At 41.4% G+C, this 26,261-nt stretch overlaps 1 protein-coding gene and 1 long non-coding RNA gene across 5 annotated transcripts; one reads left to right on the top strand and one right to left on the bottom strand.

Annotated features, from left to right (window-relative positions):
• Positions 1–357: 357 nt before the first annotated feature.
• On the bottom strand, positions 358–22,136 carry LOC140121902 (uncharacterized). Its single transcript, XR_011854216.1, has 3 exons — positions 21,992–22,136; positions 12,609–12,703; positions 358–983 (listed from the first exon to the last, which is right to left on the bottom strand). It is a non-coding gene; the product is annotated as an uncharacterized lncRNA (long non-coding RNA).
• TPBG (trophoblast glycoprotein) lies at positions 4,752–26,261 on the top strand. Of its 4 annotated transcripts, none has more exons than XM_072142058.1 (3): positions 4,752–4,815; positions 22,326–22,473; positions 22,803–26,261. In XM_072142058.1, the coding sequence occupies exon 3, from the start codon at positions 22,974–22,976 to the stop codon at positions 24,168–24,170; it is 1,197 nt and encodes a 398-aa protein (XP_071998159.1). In that variant the 5' UTR covers positions 4,752–4,815; positions 22,326–22,473; positions 22,803–22,973; the 3' UTR covers positions 24,171–26,261. The 4 variants fall into 4 exon arrangements, with proteins under 4 accessions (XP_071998159.1, XP_071998158.1, XP_071998157.1 ...); XM_072142057.1 differs by lacking the exon at positions 4,752–4,815 and adding an exon at positions 21,846–21,920; XM_072142056.1 differs by lacking the exon at positions 4,752–4,815 and adding an exon at positions 22,046–22,218.

Genomic DNA, 26,261 nt, shown 5'->3' with positions numbered 1-26,261 from the left:
GCCACCAGAAAGAAACAAAATCTGGGAGCTCAGCTGCTTGACAACATACTGGTAGTGGTTTTTTAAGTCAATTTCTGATAATAGGCTCCCTTTTTAACCACAGTAATGTTGGATTATAATTATGCGTGTTGATAAATATATTACAGCATCTGGTCTGTTAAAATGTACCCTTAAATGTCTGTAAAGCTACTAGTTCTGTACAGTTTTAAAAATAAGAAAGTAAGTTCTTCTATAAAATAAAATTACTACAGGTGACAACAAAACAGTAAAAAAAATTTAATTTTTGGCACCACCTTCACTTACCTCATGATAAGTACACCTTATCGTTTAAAGACACTTTTATCAACAATTCACTGAAGTAAATATTTTTTACAGAATGTTAAAAAATGATGGCTGACTTATTTCTCACTTAATATTTATGGTGAAGAACTCACAAGTTTAGTTAGAACCTGTACCAGTTGTCTTGTTTCCCATCCTGCTGCTCCCACTTTATTTTAAAAAAAAAGGCACATGTGCCCAAAAAGGGCTGAAAAGTTGCAATTTCAATGGCATATGCACACCAGAAAACGGGTGTTCAAGGCATGATCCATCAGCTCGAAGCGCGGGGACAAGACGTCCAGCACTCCAGGCTGCTAATTATGCACATCCCCGCATGCGAGAAGCATGAATTCACGCGCTTCGTGCTGCTAATTATCAGTTTCTTTTCAAGGTGATTCGGTGTGTCAATACTAGCAATGGGCAATGCTGGGATCAAGATGAAGAGGAATTTGAGTATTTATAGGTTTTTTTTTCAGTGGTTGATTTCCTTTAAGCACACCATCATTAACTACTCATAAGATAAGCAGTATCACTCCTTCTCTTTGTTATGCCATCTTGATACTATTATTGGCTTCATAAATAGGAAAAAAACCATGAACCAGTTTGGACAGATGCCCAGGCTGTCATCTGTGTATTCTTCTGAGTACTGGGGCTTGTACTTGGCACTGCAATCAAATACAACTTTTGTCAAACTCTTGTACATGTAAAACATAATTTACACCTAATTCAAGGTAATCTTAGATAATCACACAAGTAACCCTGATCAAATTTAGCGTTTGAACCAGTGGTGAGCCCTGAGCAAGGTTTCTTGAAGAGGCCATGTTATGGAAAGCAAAGTCATATAATACTTGACATGAAACCACAGCTAGCGAGTACTTTAGATTGTGTTGCAGGTTAACACTATGTCTTCAGACCATGTGATACATATGATACTTAAAGGTAATATTTTCCTTTTGTATGGACACTTTAATTGGTAATTGAAGCCACAGCAATTTAGTCAAGTAAATAAATAAACCAGAATAATATTTTTAGTTATACATTGCAACTGTGGTGCATTGTGGGAAATGAGATTATATATGCCATTACAATTCAGTTTACATGCTGTCGGTTTCAAACAGCAACCCGTAAAGTTTTTTAAGTGACTATGTCTTCTCACTGAGAAAACAACCTAAAAATATGTTGCATAATTACTTAACTTCATATGAAATACTTCACTTTGGTTGTGAAATAGAAATACACACTAGAAATGTGCTATATATCCATTTCTTTCACATATTTATTCCACTAGAGGGGAGTGAAGTACTGGAAAATTGCATTGACCAAAATGAAGGAAGTAAAGAATACTGAAATCTGCAACACATAGAGGTGTTTGGCTTTGTCGTTTTTGGACTGGAGTTGAAGTACGGTACTTTACTTAATCTTAGTTCTATGACAAATGTCATGTAGTCATGGACAAAGGACCAAACATTTAGTGACTAAGTTTAGAATTATAAAAAGGGCGGTGAGGTCTTGAAATGTCTAACAAGCATCTCTACATAGAAAACCTACATGAAATCACAGCTTATTCTTAGAACTGGGAAAAAGAGGCAGGGCCGCATAGCAGACTTCTGAATGAGCCCCCCATACCGCTTAAAAAAATATATATACCAGCATTTCGATACCTATAAACATACAGTTCTTCACTTATACACACACATGTATACACTCTTACACACATATAGACCTTATACACACATACAATTCCATATACAGACATACAGCATATATACAAACATACAGTGTATACACACCATACACCATATACAGCATATATACATCACATATATGGTACATACATATTATACTCGTAACAGTGCACATCCTCCATTCTTTAGTGTCAGGTCAGATGATGGGACCACCTGACACGGTTATGACTACCCTATAGTTAACCTCCTGCTACTAAGATGATGATGATAAGTAAAATGTAGAGGCTATAACTAGCAAAGTTTGACCTATTTAAAAGAAATCTACCAAAATCAAGCAAAGGGGAACTCACTTATAGATACAGGCACTTCAACTATGGTAATCTTCTTATATTTCTTAACCATGGTCTTCTAGATAATTATGTTAATGTGCTAGAAAGGTTCTGGGGGCATTACCACAGCCCCTTCTGATGTAGCTTCTTAGGCTTAATTTTGATGGAAGGGTTCCTTTAAAATATGGTTTGTTGACAATTTGCTACATCTCAGATGATTAGAGATTCAGATGGTAGTGGCCAGTCTGCTCTTATGGTGGTGTGTTTTCTGTGTTAGGCTTCAGATTTGCTTGTCCGTTGTCTGCACAAAGGTTGTCCTGGTGATTTCCATTCAGGGAATTGTCATGTGTTTGAGTAATATTGCAATACTAGAATCTGATATGGGAACATTTTATTTTCTCTTTTCACTATAGAATCGTGGATAAGCTAGAGACTTCCCAAATAAGATATTGGCCATCACCAAAATACCCGTACACTACTGGGGGTGCTGCACTGAGGGACCTAATCACTTGGCTCGACCCCTTTCATTAGTTCTGTGGACAATTACTTTAGTACTTGATGTGGCCACTTGATGAGGCTTCTTGTTTACTAAATCATTCAAAATTGAATAATCAATTGTAAAGACACCATAACAATTGATTACAACAGCTCTAATCTCCTGCATGTGCTGCATCATAGGGCTGCCTGCATTCTGTTGTCTTTATCAACTTTTCTAAGAAGAATAACAGGAAAACTGCAGGAGGCAAGTCATTTTATTTACAACAAATCATAATCAATACCGTATATACTCCAGTATATTTGGCATATATATATATTATATATATATATATATATATATATATATATATATATATATAAAAACCATTGAATATTTATATTATTAATTGGTTGGAGAGACACCATAAAAAAATTAATTGGCTTGGGGGGCACATCAGGGTCAGGGGTATTATGAGGAGTATGTGTGTTGTGAGAAAATTTTATTCAGGAGCACATTGTTGTTAACCCTGGAACATTATACTTAACGTACCTTTAGGGAAGCAATGTGATTTTATGAAGCGAGATGAAGACATAAAGGGGCAAATTCAGCAGCGATAAGTAGTAGAATAGGTTTTCATATAATTAATAATAGAAATTTCCATATATATTTTAAGAAATTTTCAAAGCCTTTACAAAGCTATGTTATTTTTTATTTAATTTAATCATCAGGCCTTTCTTCATTGTGTACTTAAGCCATCTTGTAGCATGGAGCTTCATGCATATAATGGCTGTGTGCTGAACTAATAAATTGCAGACAATCTTTCATACATTTTTATTTTTGCTCCTTAAGCAGGGCTTTATTTGCCGCCAGACACTGGGGGGTGGTATGGTTTTCTGGGTGTTGTGGTGGGCAGCCCTGTGAGACTACATGATGGCAAGCCCTGCACAACAACTTAGGGGGCAGCCCTACGCAACTACTTGGAATGCAGCCCTGTGTTGCAATTCGGGGCAGCCTTTTGTGACTACTTGGGGGCAGCCCTGCATGACTAAATGGGGGGTATGGTTTTCTGAATGTTCTGGAGGGCAGCCCTGTGACTACTGGGGGGGAAGCCCTGTGTGACTACTTGGGGGCAGCCCCGTGTGACTACTTGGGGGGGCAGCCCCGTGTGACTACATGCGGAGCAGCCCCATGTGACGACATGGGGAGCAGCCCTGTGTGACGACATGGAGGGTAGTTTTCTGCAATGATTTGGGAGGCAGCAGTGTGGCACGAATTGGGGGGCAACCCTGTGTGACTAATTGGGAGCTTCACTGTGACTACTTAGGGGGAAGAACTATGGCTACTGGAGCAGTATTTTTTTCTGGGGGCAGCACTGTGACTTCTTCGGCACCAGCCCTGTGAATACTAGGGGCAGCAGTGGCTACTGGGGACAGCCCTGTGACTATTGGCTACTGTGTGGTATAACTGTGATCTTAGGGCAGTGGTTGCGAACCTATGGCATGGGTGCCAGAGGTGGCACTCAGAGCCCTTTCTATGGGCACCCTCGCTATCACCCCAGCGCAGAGTTCGCCAGACAGGACTCAAGGACTCTTTTAGTCCCAGGCAGCCCAGAACTCTAGAAGGAAGCTACGCTGATAATTCAAAATTCCTCTCCTTCTTTCTACTGTATTGGTGTCCTCAGGTGCCCTTTACAATTTGAACCCATGAAAGAGCAGGGAGTAATAAGTTTCTGCTTAAGTTGTTGCATTGGCACTTTGCAAAAAATATGTTGGTTTTGGTTGTAGTTTGGGCACTAAGTATCTAAAAGGTTGGCCATCACTGTCTTAGGGGAACAACAGAACACTATAAAATTTGTCAAAAGAAGGTGGAGGAGATGACAACATGAGGAACCTAACTTTTTTGTTACTCTAAATTTTCAGAGCCGAATTCTGTCTGAAAGAAGATATCATATCCTCCAGGTAGAAGAACAAGATGAAGAAAATTCCTCCAACCAAAGGCATCATATGTGAGTTGTCAGATTTACAGTAAGTGCTGGCATTACACTTAATCTAATAATTCTGCACTCAATACACAACACTGAGCTTGGTTTTGGTTCTGTTCTCAAGTATCTAAACATGGCTGTATATAGATAAGTCTGGACAACCCCTTTAATCATGAAGGTCACGTATGTATATATGTCTATATTGTATATAGGCATGTATAAATAAGTACATATATATTTATAAAGGTCTATATATGATATCATTATTATTATTATAATTCTTTATTTATATAGTGCATACAGATTAAACAGCGCTGCACAAAGCTTTCCAAATTGGTCATATACATATACATTTATGGCCTTCACGATTAAAAGGGTTTTCCAGGCTTGTATATTTTTTATCACTGTAGTGGGGAGGCTTTAAAAACAAGAAAGCAGTTGTACTTACCCCCCTCTGGTGCTCCATTGCAGTGCTGTGTCTCCTATCACCCCGGTAGGGGCGTAACTAGGAGAGGCTGGAATTACTATTAGGAACACAATTCATGCGTAGTGCGGAGGAGTCTCTCCCGATCAGATGTGCACAATTCAAAGCACGTGGTGTGCATTTCCGAATTATAAACACTTCAGTGTAAACGCAGTTGTGATGTGCAGAAGCTTCTCTGCACTGTTCTTTAATTGTGTTTATAAACTAAGCACACTGACATACTGGTGTGTGCCCCCTCTGACAGGATCCTCTCTTATTTTAGCTTCTCTCTTATTTTCGCAAAAAAAAAGTCTTTACAAATTATGCAAATGAGCATGAGTGTTGCAGCGCTCAATAGATTTAATGGAGCCTGGAGCCCCTCAGACTTATTTGCATAATTTTAAAGCCTTTTTTGCTTAAAAACAAGGGCATAGGAAGCTTAAAGAAGAGCAGATCCTGCCAGAGGGGACAGGCACCAAAATGTATTCACATGATGAAGCATTTTGCGTTTCAAAATACAATTCAAATGCATCATGTGAACACAGCCTGAAGCAGTGGATCATTGGAGAGATTCCTCCTGGGTCCAGCACTGCTGTCTTCTGGTAACATTCTGGGGATGTTATCTTAGCTCTGATGTGTAAGAATCTAACAGTAGGTTCAATTATCTTAAAGAGGACCTGTCACCCCTGAAAAATACCCCCACCAAATATGCTGCCCCTAATCCTGTCCCCAGCCCCTTTATATTTATTAAAATGTGTGTGTGCAAACTTAGTTTTAATCGATCCCAACCTCTTACCAAATAAGAGGTCGGATCGACGTACAGGTCCCCTAGCAGTTAGCCGTATTCTTGAGAGGGCCGGCCGACACACCCCCTGTCAGTTATGGACCAGTAAGAACCGCCGCCAGCAGCGCATATATTGCGCAATTGCTGCCGGCTCTATGAGATGTTATGCACTGACAGCAGTTGCAGAGGGGCTTATTCACAGCGCTGGTTGAATGTTCGGCAGCAGGATATATTTTCAGTGCTATTTTAAAGCGTAATACTACGTCACATGCCTGGTGCTGGTGCATGGAGAGGGCTCACGGGCTGTCAGCACATTGTAATGAATGGCAGTATATGATAGGATCGTACAGACAACCTAGGGTTAAAGTATAGTTTTGAAAAATAGTAAAAATAAAAATTAAAAAAAGTTTAAAAAAAAAATTATAATAAAAAAAACTAAAACTCAAATCACCCCCCTTTCCCTAGAAGTGATATAAATAACTATCAAAATATAATAACGTTTTTTCTCTGTGTTTAACCCCCATAACGGAAAATCGCGCCCAAAGTCGAAAATGGCACTTTTTTGCCATTTTAAAAAAAATTAAAAAATTCTATAAAAAGTGTCTAAAGGTTGTACAGTCCTAAAAATGATAACATTGTTAACGTCATCAAAAGCCCCAAAAAAAGACACCTCCCAAAAAAAAGATTACAAAAAAGTACAGGAGGTTTTAATTTTTATAAATGTATGAAAACATTATAAAACCTATACAAATTAGGTATCCCCGTAATCGTACCGACCCAAAGAATAAAGTAGACATGTGTGGCATACAGTAAAATCCGTAAAATCCAAGCCCATAAGAATACGGCACAAATGAGTTTTTTTTACCAATTTCACTGCATTTGGAATTTTTTTTCCCGCTTCCCAGTACACGGCATGGAATATTAAATACCACCATTTTGAAGTGTAATTTGTTCCGCCATCACACAGCTCTGTACATGAAAAAATAAAAAAAAGTTTATAGATTTTTGAAGGTGGGGAGTGAAAAATTAAAATCCAAAAATGAAAAAGGGGAAGCAGCGACTTTAAGGGGTTAAATATAATAACCTCACCATTCACATTTTTCCACCCTGTCTTCTGCATTTTCTTCTCTTGACAAGTAACCCAGAGAACATAAAAAGATAGAAAAACTATATACATTTTTGGATTTAATTATGTTGCTATAAATCTACCCCCCCCCTCCCAATTCCCCCCACCTTCCGGTGCTCTCCTGTTGTCATTGAGATCCTATCAGCTGTTTCATGTCCCCTGTGGATGATCTACCTCCCTCCCCCAGAAGTGCTTTCCTTCTTCAATAAATAACACAGCCTACTGTCTTGGGAAACCAGTGTAAATCCTGCAAGCAATAGGGTGCTGAAAACACACACTGAGAAAGCAGCATGCTACTGTCAGTAAATAGTATTTATTATTTTTTTTCTGTGTTTTTCACTTGCTATTGACTAATATTTGCATAATAAAAGTATGACATGTCACAGTATACTGGTGATATTTCCATGTGTAAGCAAACAGCACCAATTTTATTCTTTAGTCTGTAAGAAATAGTTATGTATACAGCCTTCCTTATGTAATATGTGCTTAGACAGCATAAACACGTGTTAAGAGTCACAAAGGTGATCACTAATAATAAGAAGCCCCATGAGGCTCATAACTCTGTAGGGTAAAATGCTTCTCTTAACCCCTTAACGACTCGGACATTTTGCACCATTTTTTTAAAACTGACATATGTCACTATATGTAACTTTAAAATATCCAGGTGATTATGAGATTGTTTTCTCATGACACATTGAACTTCATGTTAGTTGAAAAATCTGGTTCATATGTTTTGTGTTTATTTATGGAAAAAAAGGATATTTGGTGAAAACCTGGAAAAATTCTTGAGTGTCGAAATTCAAAATGTCCTACACAAAGTCACCAAACACCAAAATAACTTGACATGACGTGGTTTTTTATGTGTTATCTCATTTTTGTAGGATGTTATGAGAACTTTAGGTGCAATTTTTCACAGTTTAATAAAAAAAATACAAAATCCTACTTTTGAGGGACCTGGTCAGCTTTCAAGTCACTTGAATCATACACCCCATTAGCCCCTTTGTGTCTAAGCAATTTGAGGGCTTTACGACCAGGCCTGGTTTTTAAAATGTGCCCTGTGTCATTATAGGAGGTTATAACTTTAACATATCCAGGGGATTTTGAGATTGTTTTCTCGTCACACATTGTACTTGAAAGTAATAGAAACATTTTGATGATATAATTGTTTTCTCGTCACACATTGTACTTGAAAGTAATAGAAACATTTTGATAATATATTTTGTGTTTAGTTATGAAAAAAATTGAAATTAGGCAAACATTTCTAAAAATTATTTATTTTCAAAGTTCAAAATTTTCTGCTTTTCAAGCAGATATTGACAGCACCCAAGTAACTTTATAACTAACATTTCTGGAATGTCTGCTTTATATTGGCATAGGGTTTTATGCATCCTCTCTTTTCTAGGTTGTTAGGAGGTTCAGAATTGTGGCTGCAATTTGTCTCATTTTTATGAAAATCAGCAAAAACCCTTATTTAGAGGCACCTGCTCAGCTTTAAGTGCCTTTGAGAAGCCTAAACAGCAGTAAAACCCTGTAAGTTATGCCATTTTAGAAACTAGACCTTTCAACGGGTGAAAGATGTTTCACAGGGGTTAAAACAAAATGGAGGTGTAATTTACAAACTAATTTTTTTTAGACAATATATTAATTTTGGCCAAAAATGAAACCACAATGTATTAAATGACAAAAAACTCCACAAAGTGTGAAACCCCAAGTAAGATGATGCCCCATATGTGGTAGTAAACTGCTGTATGGGCATAGAACGGAAGTATTTTTGTATTGTATTTTACTATAAAATGTTTATTTTTTTGTACTTGTACTGGACATATGGGGGATTCTTTTTTGTGTGGATGAGATCCACTTTTCAGGTACATCATTTATGGGGGGTTCAATAGCTAATAATCAGATTTTATTAACTCTTTCTTGGTGGTGGTTAAAAAAATCATTAATTCTTGTCTACGGTTTTTAGCATTTTTTTTCCCGGATGTTCACCGTACCATAAAATTAATGTATTATCGTTATTCTATGGGTTATCACGATTACGGCGCTACCCCAATTATACAGCTTTTTTTATGGTAAACTTGTTTTGCAGAATAGAGAAAGCATTTTGTGAGAAATTTGCTTGTTTTTGCATCGCCATGTAACAATGGGCAGAACGTTTATATTTTTTTGTTTACAGAGCTGTGTTAGAGCTTTTGCGGGACAAGCTGTACTTTTTGTTGGTATCATGTCGGGGTAAACGTTACTTTTTGATCACTTTTTCTGTGCTTTTTATGAGGTCACGGGTTCAGTGACAATTTTATTTAACTGTACGGGTTGTTACGGACGTGTAGATACCCTATATCAGTGATGGCTAACCTATGGCATTGGTGCCAGAGGTGGAACTCAGAGCCCTTTCTGTGGGCACTCAGGCCATCACCAGAGATGACTCCAGGTATCTTCCTGCAGTCCCAGACAGCCCAGGACTTGCTGTGCACAGAGGTATTTTAAAGTGACAGCGCTACCTGGGACTATTTTCTGCTTTATTGGTGTCTTCAGGGTGCTGGTATCAATGAAAACTGTGATAATTGCAATTTTTTCTTTTTAACTTTTCCTGTTTTATTTTGTCCCAGGGTGGGACATGAACAAGTGATTATTTGATCACTTGTTCATTGTAATATACTGCAATACTAATGTATTGCAGTATATTACATAGTCAGCCTATGCATTCTGCATAGGCTGACAGCTGCACAGTGCACGATCCTGACAGGCTGCTACTATAGGCAGCCCTGGGGTCCTTATCGTGCATGGCTGCATGGAGGGTCCCGATTGTCACACCGATGGACTATAGATTCCGTGGGGCATATTTATCATACACTGGCGCTCGTGCATGTTCGCAGCCCGATACATCAAGAGGCTTCCGCATATCACATCAAGAGGCTTTTCACATATGAAAAGTCGCCGGCAGCAGTGAGTGTGCAGGCGCGGGGACAGTTACTCCCCGTGCCGGTCCACTCCCGTATGGCTGCGCCCTCCACTTGGCCGGCCGCACCCCCACCCCTTCACGCCCCACTGGCGTGAAGGTGGCGGATCGGGGCAAATAATCGCAAAAGGTAGCAGTAAGCTAGCATTTGCGATTATTTCAGGTCCTCTGCGCCACGCCAGTGTTAATTATTAAATGTTAAATATGTTAATTAACCCATTGTAGAAATTACACACCTCAACATATGTAAAGCAACTTTTATGAAGTTTGTTCACCCTTTAATTGCTACACAGGAGTTATAACAAAATCGGGTGCAATTTTGAAATTTAAATTTGGATAAATTAATGTATTTTTCAAACATTTATATATACAGGCGGTCCCCTACTTAAGAACACCTGACTTACATAAGACCCCTAGTTACAAACGGACCTCTGGATTTTGGTAATTTATTGTACTTTAGCCCTGGGCTACAATAAACAGCTATAACAGTTAACAGAGGTGTCTGCAATGAAGCTTTATGGTTAATCCTGGTTCTTATGACAATTCAACATTTTTAAAATCCAATTGTCAAAAAATTTTGACGGGGGTTACAATAATAAAGTATAGGGTTCCAACTTACATACAAACTCAACTTAAGAACAAACCTACAGAACATATCTTGTATATAACCCAGGGACTGCCTGTACTCGAGTATAAGCCTAGTTTTTGTTCTCAAAAACCCTAACTCGGCTTATACTCGAGTAAAAAAATTAGTCAAAACTCGCCTTTCCAACGTCACCTGTAGGTGTTATACTTGTTTCGATGCTCTGGTGCCGCCGCGGGTCCTTCGGATCCTCTTCGGGTTTTTCCACTCCTCTTTGGGTCCCCTCCCGATGCTGGCAGCTCACAAACAATGACGTTGGCAAGCAGCTGACGTAATTCTGTGTGCCGGCGGAGCGCGAAGACCCGAAGAGGAGTGGAAGAATCCGAAGAGGACCGAAGGACCCGAGGCAGCATCGGAGACAGACTGGGCAGGCTATACACTACAGGGGCTGGACCGGCTGTATACTACAGGGGGCTGGTAGGCTATCAACACAGGGGCCTTGCTGGCTATATACTGGGAGGTTGTGACCAATGCATTTCCCACCCTCGACTTAATACTCGAGTCAATAGGTTTTCCCAGTTTTTTGTGTTGAAATTAGGGGTCTCGGCTTATACTCGAGTATATACGGTAATCTCAGTAGATAAAATACCAAATCACTCCACAAAGTTTGATACCCAATTTCTCCTGAAATAATCCATACATGGTGAAAACCTGCTGTATGGGCACACGCCATAGCATTGAAGGGAAAGTGATACGGTCATACCGCATGTATATAGTTTATGTATTTTTTTACAATTTTACGGATGAAAAACAAATAAAAAGAGAACATCTCATTTGTTTTAGAATCGCCATCTTTTTGGTGGAATAACTTTTGTATTTTTCGGTCGACAGAGCTGGTTGAAGGCTTATGTTTTATGTGATGAGTTGTACTTTTCAGTAGTATCATTTTGGCCCCATAATTTTTTTTTTTATCACCTTTGCAACATTTTTGTGAAGGGATTTGAGGAAAATTTTACATTTTTGGCTAGTTATTTTGTTTGATTTTTTTACGGCATTCACGAGCAGGTCTAATAATGTTTGTGATTTATTGTACAAATTGTGGTTAAACCAAATATGTGGGGGGGGGGGGTTTGTGATTTTGTGTGCTTTGTACTTTTTTAGGTGGAAAATGGTGATGTGAAGATAATAGACTTTCACTTTATTTTATTATTTATTTTTATTAAAACTATTATTATGATTTATAATTGTTTTAAAACTTTTTTTTTCACAGATTTGCTTGAATCTCCGATGATGGGTAATACAGGTGCGTGTCAGCTGTAACATAAGGCCGACATCCGCAGTTTCTGGTGTCGACTCCACTTGGGAGCCAGTGCCAGAAGCAGGGCATAATAGTACAGCATGTGTCTGGAAGTTACCACAGACGGTGCTGTACTATTACGTCCTGTGTCAGGAAAGGGTTAAACATACTGCATACAATATTACAAAAATGTATTTCATGCCCATATCTGAATCGGCTCATGACGCAGGCAGAGCTCTTTTACAGGACCATGATAAAAATAGCATGTGATTAGTATGAAAAATTAAACATAGGATCTAATCTGCTTGCAAAGCAATTGCCAGATGATAAATTGCTTTATCCTTTGCAAATGATAGGATAGAAGCAGGTTTTTTAACCAGTGAGAAGGAACTTGTACTGTACAGATGCAAGTAAATAAATGATCAACCTAAGGATAAAGAACAAAACTAATAACTGAGAATTTCTGTTATACCAATGTGTAGTACAATCCAAAAAGCAAAGACTGCGACCATAAGGGGCAGTTCACAACTGAGTTTTGGTAAAAGCTTCTCATCAAAAGGAAAAGAACCTTTGAAGGAAGAGGCATCATTTGGTGAGCGACTGACCATATTTAGGATGCAGACTTCCATGGGGAGACTTCCACAGCGCACTATGACCCAGGAAGGTACTGCTGCATGCTTTCTTTACATCCGTCCCAACTCTGCAGAGAGAAGTGAACGCAGCATAGTTTAGTAAATTTGCTTTTTAATAGCTAAAGTTCATGGGCAAATAGGTGTATAAAAAAAGTGTATATAAATTATTTGACGGGGGCTACAGTGGTATGAAAAAGTATTTGCCCACTTTCTTTTTTCTTAATCTTTTGTATGTTGTCACGCTTAAATCACCAAACAGATTTAAATAACACAACTAAGGACAACATTCATTTTATAAATGAATTCATTATTAAGGGAAAAAGTAATTTCCATCTAAACCTAATAACTGGTTGAACCACCTTTAGCAGCAACAGCCTCAAACAAGCGTCTGTGATAACTGCCCATGAGTTTTTTACAATGCACTGGAGGAATTTTTACCCACTCATATTTTCAGAATTGTTATTGTTTACCTAAATTGGAGGGTTTCCAAGCACTAACCACTTTTCTAAGGTCATGCCACAGCATCTCAAGCAGATTAAGGTCAAGACTTTGACTATCCCGAACGGCAATAACCTTCTTTAGTCATCTTATAGAAAAAGTTTCATAGAAAAAGTGCTTTATAACCTATGCAAATGAGCGTTTGGTGCTCTGTTGAGTGCCTCATGGCTGTGATGATAATAAATTTATGCACTCCTCCCTGGTTGACTGACATGCCCACACAATGACGGTGACGACACAGGCTCTCTTAGCATTCTGTGGGCAAGTCAATTGGCTGGGGGAAGAGACAGCAGAATTCTTGGTTCCATTTTGTACAGCAAATTTTGCAGCAAAAAACCCCAAAAACGATTAAACTACCACCACCATGTTTTTCTGTTGGTATGATGTTCCTTTTCTGAAATGGTGTGACACTTCTACAGAAGCTGTAATAGGACTTACACCTTCCAAAAAGTTACACTTTTGCCTTGTCAAGCTGTTATGTTCTTTTTACTCAGCAGTAGTTCTTGTTTTGGATGGATGCCTATTTGATCAGTCTATTTCTTATGGTGGCATGATGAACTGGGCTGTTTGAGGGGCTGTAGTGGACCATCATAGGTCTTGGTCAGGCCTGTTTCTTCCATTGGGCAGGGTGGGTGACAGAAACGGGGACGCCAGCATGCGAAAACTTCCCCCCAGTAAAAAAAAAGCGAATCTCAGTACTCACCTTCCAATGTTACCACCGGCTCCCCTTCTCCACTCTTCTTCTGCAGCTCCATGCACTCTACCTGCAAACACACTAGGATGCCATAAGTCCCGCGTCATAATGTGTGCGCAGGCAGAGCATAGGAGCTGCTGAAGAGGGGAAAACAGGAGCCACATGGAGTGCTTAGTTTATTTTTTAATTTGCTGGGGCAGTGTGCTGGCTACCTTTATACTGGGGGGGCTATAATGTACTGGTTACCTATATACTTGGGGGTGCTGCAGTGTTCTAGACACATATATATATATATATTGGGGTGGCTGCAGTGTGCTGGGTACTTATATACTGGGGGAGCTGCAGTATGCTGGATACCTAAATACTGGGGCTTGAAGTGGACTGGAACCTATATATGGGGGAGGCTGATGTGTGAGGGATACATATACACTCACCGGCCACTTTATTAGGTACACCTGTCCAACTGCTCGTTAACACTTAATTTCTAATCAGCCAATCACATGGCGGCAACTCAGTGCATTTAGGCATGTAAACATGGTCAAGACAATCTCCTGCAGTTCAAACCGAGCATCAGTATGGGGAAGAAAGGTGATTTGAGTGCCTTTGAACGTGGCATGGTTGTTGGTGCCAGAAGGGCTGGTCTGAGTATTTCAGAAACTGCTGATCTACTGGGATTTTCACGCAAAACCATCTCTAGGGTTTACAGAGAATGGTCCGAAAAAGAAAAAACATCCAGTGAGCGGCAGTTCTGGGGGCGGAAATGCCTTGTTGATGCCAGAGGTCAGAGGAGAATGGGCAGACTGGTTCGAGCTGATAGAAAGGCAACAGTGACTCAAATCGCCACCCGTTACAACCAAGGTAGGCAGAAGAGCATCTCTGAACGCACAGTACGTCGAACTTTGAGGCAGATGGGCTACAGCAGCAGAAGACCACACCGGGTGCCACTCCTTTCAGCTAAGAACAGGAAACTGAGGCTACAATTTGCACAAGTAGAAGATTGGAAAAACGTTGCCTGGTCTGATGAGTCTCGATTTCTGCTGCGACATTCGGATAGTAGGGTCAGAATTTGGCGTCAACAACATGAAAGCATGGATCCATCCTGCCTTGTATCAACGGTTCAGGCTGGTGGTGGTGGTGTCATGGTGTGGGGAATATTTTCTTGGCACTCTTTGGGCCCCTTGGTACCAATTGAGCATCGTTGCAATGCCACAGCCTACCTGAGTATTGTTGCTGACCATGTCCATCCCTTTATGACCACAATGTACCCAACATCTGATGGCTACTTTCAGCAGGATAATGCGCCATGTCATAAAGCTGGAATCATCTCAGACTGGTATCTTGAACATGACAATGAGTTCACTGTACTCAAATAGCCTCCACAGTCACCAGATCTCAATCCAATAGAGCATCTTTGGGATGTGGTGGAACGGGAGATTCGCATCATGGATGTGCAGCCGACAAATCTGCGGCAACTGTGTGATGTTAATATGGACCAAAATCTCTGAGGAATGCTTCCAGCACCTTGTTGAATCTATGCCACGAAGAATTGAGGCAGTTCTGAAGGCAAAAGGGGGTCCACTTTTATGTTACTAGCATGGTGTACCTAATAAAGTGTCAGGTGAGTGTATACTGGGGTTGCAGTGTGCTGGGGACGACTTCTATACTGGGGGGACAGTGTGCTGGATACCTATATACTGGGGGCATGCAGTGTGCTGGATACCTATATACTGGGGAGGGGTTGCAGTGTGCTGGATACCTATATACTGGGGAGGGGCTGCAGTGTTCTGGATACCTATATACTAGGGGTTGAGGCTGCAGTGTGCTGGATACTTTTATACTGGGGGACTGCAGTGCGCAGGATACCTATATACTGGGGGGCTGCAGTGTGCTGGATACTTTTATACTGGGGGGCTGCAGTGTGCTGGCTACCTATATACTGGGGGGCTGCAGTGTGCTGGCTCCCTTTATACTGGGGGGGCTGTAGTGTGCTGTAAACCTATACAATGGGTGGGTGGAAGGCTGCAGTGTGCTTGCTACCTATATATAGGGGGACAGTATGCTGGATACCTACATACTGAGGGGATTGCAGTGTGCTGGATATCCTTAGACTGGGTGCACACACTGGATACCTACACACTGCCCATACTCTGAATAATATATATATATATATATATCTATACATACATACATACATACATACATACATACACACACAAAGAAACAAAAACAAAGCAGCACAGCAAAAAAATAGAGACATCAGGGAACCAACGGAACCTGGTGAAATTCTACATGGATATAAAAAAAAATAAAGGAAGCCCTCCAACTAAGGTAAAAATATCAGCAGAATTTATTCCATAGTGCTACATTTCAGCTTCAACTGAAGCCTTTTAGCACTATGGAATAAAGTCTGCTGATATTTTTCATAATTTGGAGTGCTGCCATTACTGTATATACTTGTGTATAAGCCGAGTTTTTCAGCACAAAAAATGTGCTGAAAAAACTCACCTCGGCTTATACATGAGTCAATTAAAAAATAAAAAACTTAATACTCACCCTCCGGTGTCCGGATCGTTGGCGCAGGGCTCCCGGTCTTCGGCGCGGTTCCCAGCGGTTCTTCTTCTCTATCCGGCAGAGTCGCGTCCATGCTATCTGCCGGCGGGCGCACACTATGATGCGATGATACCGCTGAAGTCATCAGCAGCAACACCGCCACATCACAGTGTGCGCCCGCCGGCAGATCACATGGATGCAACTCTGCCGGCTAGAGAAGAAAGAAGAGAAAAGAGGAGCCGTCGGGAACCACGCCGAACATCGGGACCTGCGCCGACGATCCGGACACCCGAGGGCGAGTATTAAGTTTTTTATTTTTAATGCGCTTGGCAGAGGCTGGTTGTATACTACATGGGTGCTGGCTGTATACTACATGGGGGCAGGCTGGCTGTATTCTACATGGGGGCTGACTCGGTTATACTCGAGTCAATAGGTTTTCCCAGTTTTTGGTGGTAAAATTAGGGGTCTCGGCTTATACTCGGGTCGGCTTATACTCGAGTATATATGGTACTTTCTTTTATATATATTATGATTTCACCAAATGATTACATGTGATTTACCTTTTAAAAACAAACAAAATGATGCCTACTTTGTGCAGCTCATCCTTTTCTTTCTAAAGTTATGGCATTCTCTGTTCTGAAAGTGTTTGACAAAATTGGGTGGTGATTAATGTCTGTCAGACTATAGCTTGCCCACAAATCCCATGATGCCTTGTGTTCTCTCTCCAAGTAATTTAGCATAAAATCTATTTGAGTTTCCCTCAAGTAAATCCACTAAACATTGCATAGTGTACATACAGCCGCTTCCATCACATAGAGCAGTGGTGGCGAACTTATGGCACTAGTGCCAGAGGCGGCACTCGGAGCCCTCTCTGTGGGCACCCAGGCCATCACCCCAGCATGTACCGTATATACTCGTGTATAAGCCGAGTTTTTCAGCACAAAAAATGTGCTGAAAAACCTAATCTCGGCTTATACACGAGTTAATAAAAAAAAAAAACATGAGTTAATAAAAAAAAAAAAAAATTAATACTCACCATCCGGCTCCCGGTCCTCGGCGGCGGCTCCTGGTCCTCGGCGGCAGCTCCCGATCCTCTGCGGCGGCTTCTCTCTTCGATTTTCAAGTGCCGGCAGTCGCGTCTATGCGACTTGCCGGCGGGCGCACAATATGATGTAGCGGTGTCGCCGCTGATGACGTCATCAGCGGCGACACCGCCGCATCGCACTGTGCGCCCGCTGGCAAGTCGCATGGACGCGACTGCCGGCACGTGAAGATCGAAGAGAGAAGCCGCCGCAGAGGATCGGGAGCTGCCGCCGAGGACCGGGAGCCGCCGCCCAGGACCAGGAGCCGCCGCCGAGAACCGGGAGCCGCCACTTCAAATCAAAGGTGAGTATCGTCGGAGGGTGAGTATTAAGTTTATTTTTTTATTATACTGAGGGCAGGCTGTATACTTTTTGGGGCAGGCTGTATACTTTTTGGGGGCAGGCTGTATACTTCATGGGGGCAGGCTGTATACTTCATGGGGGCAGGCTGTATACTTCATGGGGGCAGGCTGTATACTTCATGGGGGCAGGCTGTATACTTCATGGGGGCAGGCTGTATACTTCATGGGGGCAGGCTGTATACTTCATGGGAGCAGGCTGTATACTTCATGGGGGCAGGCTGTATACTTCATGGGAGCAGGCTGTATACTTCATGGGAGCAGGCTGTATACTTCATGGGGGCAGGCTGTATACTTCATGGGAGCAGGCTGTATACTTCATGGGAGCAGGCTGTATACTTCATGGGAGCAGGCTGTATACTTCATGGGGGCAGGCTGTATACTTCATGGGGGCAGGCTGTATACTTCATGGGGGCAGGCTGTATACTTCATGGGGGCAGGCTGATTGTATACTACTTGGGACAGGCTGTATACTACAGGGGGCTAGCTGGCTGTATACTACACCCTCGGCTTATACTCGAGTCAATAGGTTTTCCCATTTTTTTGTGGTAAAATTAGGGGTCTCGGCTTATACTCGGGTCGGCTTATACTCGAGTATATACGGTAGTTCACCAGACAGGACTCAAAGAATCTTCCCACAGAATCTTCCTACAATGATAGGCGAATTTGCACTCCTCCTTTCAACTGCATTGGTGTCCTAAGGAGGCTGAAGGATTGAAAGTTGTCAAAGAACAAGGATAAATAAATTACTGCTTAAATTTCCGTGCTGGCACTTTGCAATAAATAAGTGGCTTTTGGTTGATGTTTGGGCACTCGGGGCTCTAAAAGGTTCGCCATCACTCACATAGAGGATCAGGGATGATTGTTTATATTTGTAGGTATAAGGCCTGTTTATGTACCAATGTAGAGATGTTTACATATGGTAATTATGCACAGTACACCATTGATTGGTCGCCTGTAAGTGATGTCACTAATTGTCCAGCTGTCCTAGACATGTGATTTCCTGTTTACATATGCTAATTATGCACAGTACACCATTGATTGGTTGCTTGTAAGTGTCACTAATTGTCCAGCTGTCCTGGACATGTGATTTCCTGTTTACATATGCTAATTATGACCAGTACACCATTGATTGGTTGCCTGTAAGTGATGTCACTAATTGTCCAGCTGTCCTAGACATGTGATTTCCTGTTTAAATACCTGTATACTTACCATTACAGTATTCCTATCTTTGAGAAAGGGACGTCCGGCCCGAAACGCGTTAAGAGGATATACTATACATTCCTGTACTTTTGTTTTACCATTCTGGTTTTATCAATAAATTATTCCTACCAATCTGGAGTTGTAACCAGTGATACATTCGCTGATACTCTCAGTCGGTGGTCAGCGCCCGCAGAATCTAGCCAACCCATCTTTATATATAGAGAATCAGGGAACATATAATATGTAAAAGAAATCATAAGTAAACCAGTTACATGAAGTCTATGCTATGTGAGCACCAAGGGTTAATAGCTGCACAGTGCACAAAGTGTGGATTACAAGGTGGGGGAAGGGAGAAGCATGAGGTGCAGAAAGAAACAAAAAAAATATGTAGAATCACAAAGTGGGTTGGAGGAACTGATAGGGAATAGAGGAGATATTGTACCTCACTATTTTGTGCTGGAGACATCTGTATTCACAGTCTTAAACACATCCAGCTCTGCTACATTCACAGAGAGAGCTCTGTCCCATGACCTCCTCCTCTGTTAGCAGGGAGTCCCATAAAACCATCAGATAATAACAAACTGCGGTCTCCATAACAAAGAAACTACAGGTAAACTACTAGGGAACAAAGATAATAGACAAAGTTGTTTTACATCCCAAGAGCTATTGCTTTTTGGGGGAAAAAAACTTTACAGTTGCTCTTTAAACATTGAGTGATACACAGTTAACCATTATAGCAAGAAAAATAAACTTGGATACTAATGGAACCCATCGGTTACGATAACTTCAGCATTGATGTTTACACAATAAAGATCATTTTAACCCCCTTACCTTACAATTTTACTCAGCTTTATTGCTGTTTTAGCACTTATAAGAAATGGTCAGTGTAAAATTCCAGAGTTTGGGCATGGACTCTTTAATCAGACATTATGATGTGCTATGAGATGCTGACAATGTGGTTACATTATCAGGATCAAGGTTTATCTACACTTTTATTTAGCTTCTGAACATTGTACTAGCATCTGACACATAGAAAAAGAGAGATGAGACAGATCAGAGATGAGAAATTATGAGATCCATGAAATGGATATAAAACACAATGACACACTCAGCTCTGCTAACTCACCTAATCAATAAAACACACAGTCAGCTAGGTCAGCTCACCTATAACACACACAGAGTATGCTCTGCTATATGCCTCCCTCCCAGATACAGACCTTATTGTATCTGTAGCTTGTAGACTAAGTCTCTGCACACTGCTGCTTACTGGCAGGAAGTGCCCGTGTCTGAGCTGGTCTTGTAATGCAGGGGGGCAGGAGGCAGAAGCTATTCTTGGGAAGATTTACGGTCAGATCCAGGGACAACCAAAATTGTAAACACCAAGACTAATAGAGACAGGTTGGAATTTTATATGTGAAATGCTCTATATTTGTTAATAACAGTGAATTAGAGAATTTGTATTTTTCCTTATTTAAGAATCTTATTATTATGGCAATACCCATTTAAGTGATAGGGGGTGACCCATACCCAAATGAGAACAGCATTACTGAAAACCCCACTCCATCCTTGCCAATGTACATAAACATCTAACATAAGTGAGCGTAGACCCCACCAAAGAATCACCAGCATGTAATAGCACCTTAAGGTAAATTTAACCCGAGGACGAGTGGCAATCTACCACCATTAGTAGAATTTAGTCATGTGACTATGTGGCAAAGGACTTAGGATATCATTAATTTGATTACCTAGCACGAAACTGTGAAGATGGTGATCCAGAAGAAGAAGGGCATCATTTACGGGCATGGACTGGCTGCTAGGCAGGTTGGGGGGGGGACAGAGGAGGCAATCCGACTTCCCAAGCAGGAAGTTGCAGCATTGTTATCTCCAGTACCTTGCAGAAGTCTTGTAAGTCAGCATGGCAGCTGAGAGTAGCAGAGTAGCCATCTTGCAGTGTGGTGAGAGCAAATGGATTTTACCACCTATAAGGTATTTGGTGTCATGTAGAATCGCCACAAAAGTCATGCAAATTCTAGATCCTCTGGTACTCTGGCCTTCGATATAATGCTGGGGGTGGTCCGGAGACTTTTTCAGCTGCTGTGCAAGTAAAGATGACCTTACACAGTCTAAAGTCAAACCCTGGCACATGCCCCCACCCATTCATGATCACTTGGCTTGATTTTGGGTGGGAAATTAGTGTACAAGATATTGATAAATGCCCCCTAGGAGTTTTCACCTGTATACGCAAAGTGTGTGCCTTCTCTGCACCATCTTTCCCCAATACACTTTTCCCTGGTGAGTGAGAATGAAAGTAGCTTGCAGGCAGCTCATGTGTGCTACATTGTGATTCAGCAGAGGAATACATCTCCAAAAGCACTACATCTGAGGCTACTTTCACACCGCTGCAGAGAAGCATAGTGACGCACAGTGGCCGGGCGCCATAGCCATCTATGGGGATGTATATATACGGTATATATTAAAGGGGTCAAAGTGTGTGCCCTCTCCAGGTTGAATTAGATACTACACATGGACAATCCCATCCCTGGTGTGAATGGACATGAGTGTGGCCTAGGCAGCTTGTATTTGCTGACTAGTGATTGGGCAGAGGAATACATCCCCAAAAGGTGCTGCCTCTCACTGCATCAACACTCAGTGTGTACGCCCTCTGTAGGCTGAATGTGGTATTGCACATGGACAATTTCCCCAGATTTTCCCCTCTGGAAGGGTTCCAGTTCCCCAGTTTTCCTTTTCCTAAGTGAAGGGACATGCATATTGCCTACAGGCGGTGTTTAATCTATAATGAAATATAACTTTATGTTTGGAATTAACCCCGAATTGCTGAACAGGACCTTACAGCCCAGGCGCAGAGACACACATGGCAGCCCTGGTGTATGCTCATGAGGTATCACTACCAGTCACCTGAGTGGGGGTGTTTATGTAGTTTTTTGTGTGGTGAATGAGAAGGGGCCATACATTTCTGGGAGGCGAATTCACCGTAGAAGTTTAGCGAGGAGGTGACTAGCAAGGTCCCAGCGAGCAGCTGCTCCTCCGTCCAGTCATCTGCGCCCAGCACCAGGCTGCCTGCTACAGCTGAGCGGGGTAGATCCGAGCACCGGGCGATCTCATTACCACGAGGGGGGGTCACCTGGTCTGCACTATTTCACTGCTGATGTGGACATCAGTGTGGAGTGTTTTCTTGTGTAAGCAGGAGATTGTTGGTAAAATACACGCTGCATTTGGTGCGTGGAGGAACACTGCTCGGAAGAGAAGGGATTTCATACAGACTACTTTTTGTCTCCCCCTTCAGCTGGTGGTATGTCCCGGAGAGGCAGGACCAGGGAGCAGCAGGAGAAGCGAAGTGAGAAGCTGGTGTGAGCGGCTGGATGAGGAGGAGGCGCTGCCGGGAGACCAGTGCCAGGAATTCTCCATAAACCAGGGGCGACTCCAGGCTGCAGGTAAAGTCTCGCAGACGGGGGGAAGGCGGGAACTTAGTTAGAGCTGTGCAGGGAGTTGTGTGGAAAGTGCTTCCTGAGGCGGGAGAAGTTGTGCTGAGACTTGTGTTCCGAGTTACTGTACATCTCGGGAGTGGGGTAATTAGTTTATAATCTATGGGGGAAAAGGGTTCCTCATTGGAATGTGATGACGGGCGTGGAGAATGTAACCTGAAGCCTGAATTCACCCCATGACAAGGAGTGCGAGGAGAGAGATGGCCAAGGTTTTGTTCTGGGATGAAAGGAGGATTAGGAGCTTTGTCTCATATCGTTGTGTTTCTGTTTCCCCTCAGGTCTGCTATTGGAAGTTCATCCTGGAGCAGGAGCTGGCATCTGGAGGAGTGCTACCCGCTGTGCCCACTGCTGTGCCCCTTCCTCTGAGTATTGTGCCTGGGAGTAAGACACTGGAGTGACGGAGTCCGGAAGACCTCTCTAACGGGAGCCCTGGGGTTATAGCAGAGGAGATGCCTTCCTCTCATGTACTCTCTTCATTGTGGCTCTGGAGGAGGGGGTTAGGGGGTGATGGACGAAATATCAGGGGGTCACTATTGCTAGTTATACTTCTTGCGCACGGTTTGGGCAGTGTGTGGTCTCAGTCTGATCAGCAGCCGCTGTGCCCTGAGAAGTGCGAGTGCTCAGATACAGCCAGGACTGTGAAATGTGTTAACAAGAATCTAAAAGAGGTGCCCAAAAACCTTCCTTCCTATGTGAAGAATCTCTTCATCACCAACAACCATATAAACAGTTTACAAGAGGAATCCTTCCCTGAAGTCTTAACTAACCTGAGCAATCTTGGACTCGGTAACAACCAGCTCCAGGAACTGGGAAGGAATACGTTCAGAAACCTTCCAGGTCTAAAGTATCTAGATCTCAGCGGCAATAAGTTGTCTTATATTAGCGATTTGTCATTTCGAGTTGGTGTTGACCTTAGTAGTCCACTTCAGGAGCTGAACCTTAGAAACTCTCTCTACAATGAGTCCTTGATCTTCATTTTGGCAGGTGCCCTTCAGAATAGATCATTAAGTAACCTCCAAAAACTAGACCTGAGTGGAAACAGCCTTATGTATCTGCCTCCAGACATCTTCAGCTCATTGCCCAGCCTAAAACACCTTGACCTGAGCAACAATTCCCTGGTCAGCCTTCGACCTGGGATTTTTACCAGTCTTGACAGTCTTGAGGTTTTGGATCTGAGACATAATGCTTTAAAAAACCTAAGAAATGGAACATTTAAAGATTTTTCAAACCACTCTGGTTTGTCTGTGTTCCTGGGTGACAACAGCTGGGTCTGTGACTGTGAGATTGAACCTTTTCTCAGTTGGCTCAAGGACACGACTGTAGTCAAAGATTCATCCAGTTTGCTTTGCACTGACCCAGAGATTATGAGGAACGTTTCATTGCTTTCTGTCAAAGTCTCAAAGCTAGAGTGCTCCCTGTATCCAAATGACAACAGCTTACAAACCTCCTACGTCTTTCTGGGCATAGTGCTAGCCCTCATCGGAGTCATCTTTCTGCTTGTCTTGTATCTGAATAGAAAGGGGATTAAAAAGTGGATTTATAACATCAGAGATGCCTGCAGAGATCACATGGAGGGTTACCACTACAGATATGAGATCAATGCAGATCCCAGGCTGACAAACTTGAGCACAAACTCTGATGTATAAAGATTTTTTTTTTTTTGGACTTGAGCAACTTTATCTATGCATGAACTTAATGTACAGATAATGCATTTAACCCTGAGCTTGCTTTCCTCACTCCCTGCTGGAGAAATGAAACAAATGCAGGGCTTCTGAATGCCTCCATCTGACTGTGAATTTATTGCTGCATTATAATTCCCTCTGTATTGAGGGATCTGAACTTTGCATGCTGGACGTACGTGGGAATCTATTCCTGAGACTCTAGCAGAGCAGCAACAATACTTGCTTTTTATCTTTCGTTTGGTTTCCTGTTGGTACCACCCATTGCCAATCCAGATACCAGTCAACGACAACTGCCTCAAGATTAAGTTTTGTTTTTTATGTTTTTTAATGCTATGTGAAATATTGGGTTGTGAGAATGCTTCCAAAACTGCAATTCTTTGCATGTATAGCAAGAGGACTACAACAGCATGTACAGTGCCCCTTCCCCTTTTTTAATTTGTGGTCCATAGTTGAAAAACATTAACAGTAATACTTTTGCACTGTTTTTGTAAAAGATATGCAGTTTATATGAATGATTCTATAAACTGCACCTGATTTTAATAACTCAGACTCAATAAAGAATATATTAAAATAATCGGTGTGTGGATGTTTTCTGCCAAGAGATCTTCCACCTATGTAAATGTGCTGTAAACTAAATGTCTTATGTGGAGCTTCCAAGTCTCGCACAAAGGAAGAGGACACAAAACTATTTTTAGAGTGCTTATTTTAGTAGTAGAATCACAATGAATGTATATACATTGGAGTCCGCAATATGTCTGTATCAAATATGTTTTGTATTATTATTTTTTTTTATATACATATACCAATCTGTGATAAGTATGGGAATGCATTGATATGTCAGTTGAAATAATTTGTGTATTATGTAATAGGCATTGAATTATTATTTTTTTTTTTTTTTTAACCCTTGCATCTTTTTTAACAGTATTTTCTTGTGGTGTTACCTGCTTTGCATGTGAATGCCATGTTTTATACTGGGATGTTGGCCAATGCATGAATTTAGACACACTCTGTGGTCACCGTAGACTGGTTGCACATAATTCTCATTTATTCTTGTTTGGATCATTTTACAATTGTCATTATAAAGACATCAGTTACTTTGCAAGGCCAGTTGTGTATTAGTATCTGAACATGGCAAAATATAAATCTGAATCAACCACTATGTAAAAATGTGCCGAAATGTGCTTTTACTATGCAGATGTAAACATAAAGTTCAATCACATCATATTGAAGTTTACTAGGAGGGGTTAGAGCCTCATGCATAATAACAATAGCATAATGATCCTTTAATATTAGGACTTCTTTGAATTCACATGTAAATGCCCAACCTAAAGTTAAGGTCGGTCATCAACATGTAAATTGTGTCTTAAACTGTGTAGATTGGAGATGTTCTTGGTCAAATCAACCAAAGCTAGTAATTGCCTTCCCAATGTATCACAAAAGAATGTAATCTCTGTTTTCCTGCCAACCCTGAAGTATTAACCCCACCTGAGTGCAGGGCTATGGTATAATTGAGGCTCAATACACGGAATGTATTATTTCAGGGCAAATTCTGTGCCTGAACTTTTCTGAATGTACCCAAGCATCTATAGGTACACAGATAGCACATGGGGAGTAGGATGTTTTGCTTCTGTACTGAAATTTCATACTGTAACTGTTGGGATTTGTGACAAATAAACTTTATAATTCTGCTTTACATTTTAGATATTGTAAGTCTTTCTGGGAAGTTAGATCTAAATATAATATAGTAATATTTATTAATATACCTTTCTATAATGCCAAGCACAAATTTCTAAACTGCTATAAACCTGAGAACGTTGGGTGGGAGTATTTTTAGCTGATATCCTGGTAGTACAGAGTGTCTGATCTATGTAGTGAATCGGCAGAAGTCAGTACCCACAAGAGTTCAATATTCCACATCCTTCATCGAAGTTGACATTTATTTTTGTCTTGTGTAATCACTTTTTAAAGGGGCAGTCATGTTGCCCCTGACTTAATATGAATATATGTTTTGTGTTTTTACCCTTTCCTGCCAAACTGGTTAAAAGTTGATCTCCG

This window comes from Engystomops pustulosus, chromosome 3 (assembly GCF_040894005.1).
Source record: "Engystomops pustulosus chromosome 3, aEngPut4.maternal, whole genome shotgun sequence".
Classification (NCBI taxonomy): domain Eukaryota; kingdom Metazoa; phylum Chordata; class Amphibia; order Anura; family Leptodactylidae; genus Engystomops; species Engystomops pustulosus.
The sequence above is the reverse complement of the archived record's forward strand: the minus strand, read 5'-3'. Positions and strand labels throughout refer to the sequence as shown.

Bases quoted from the DNA above. Each gene is read 5' to 3' on its own strand.
- TPBG (XM_072142058.1), top strand. From the start codon at position 22,974: ATGCCTTCCTCTCATGTACTCTCTTCATTGTGGCTCTGGAGGAGGGGG.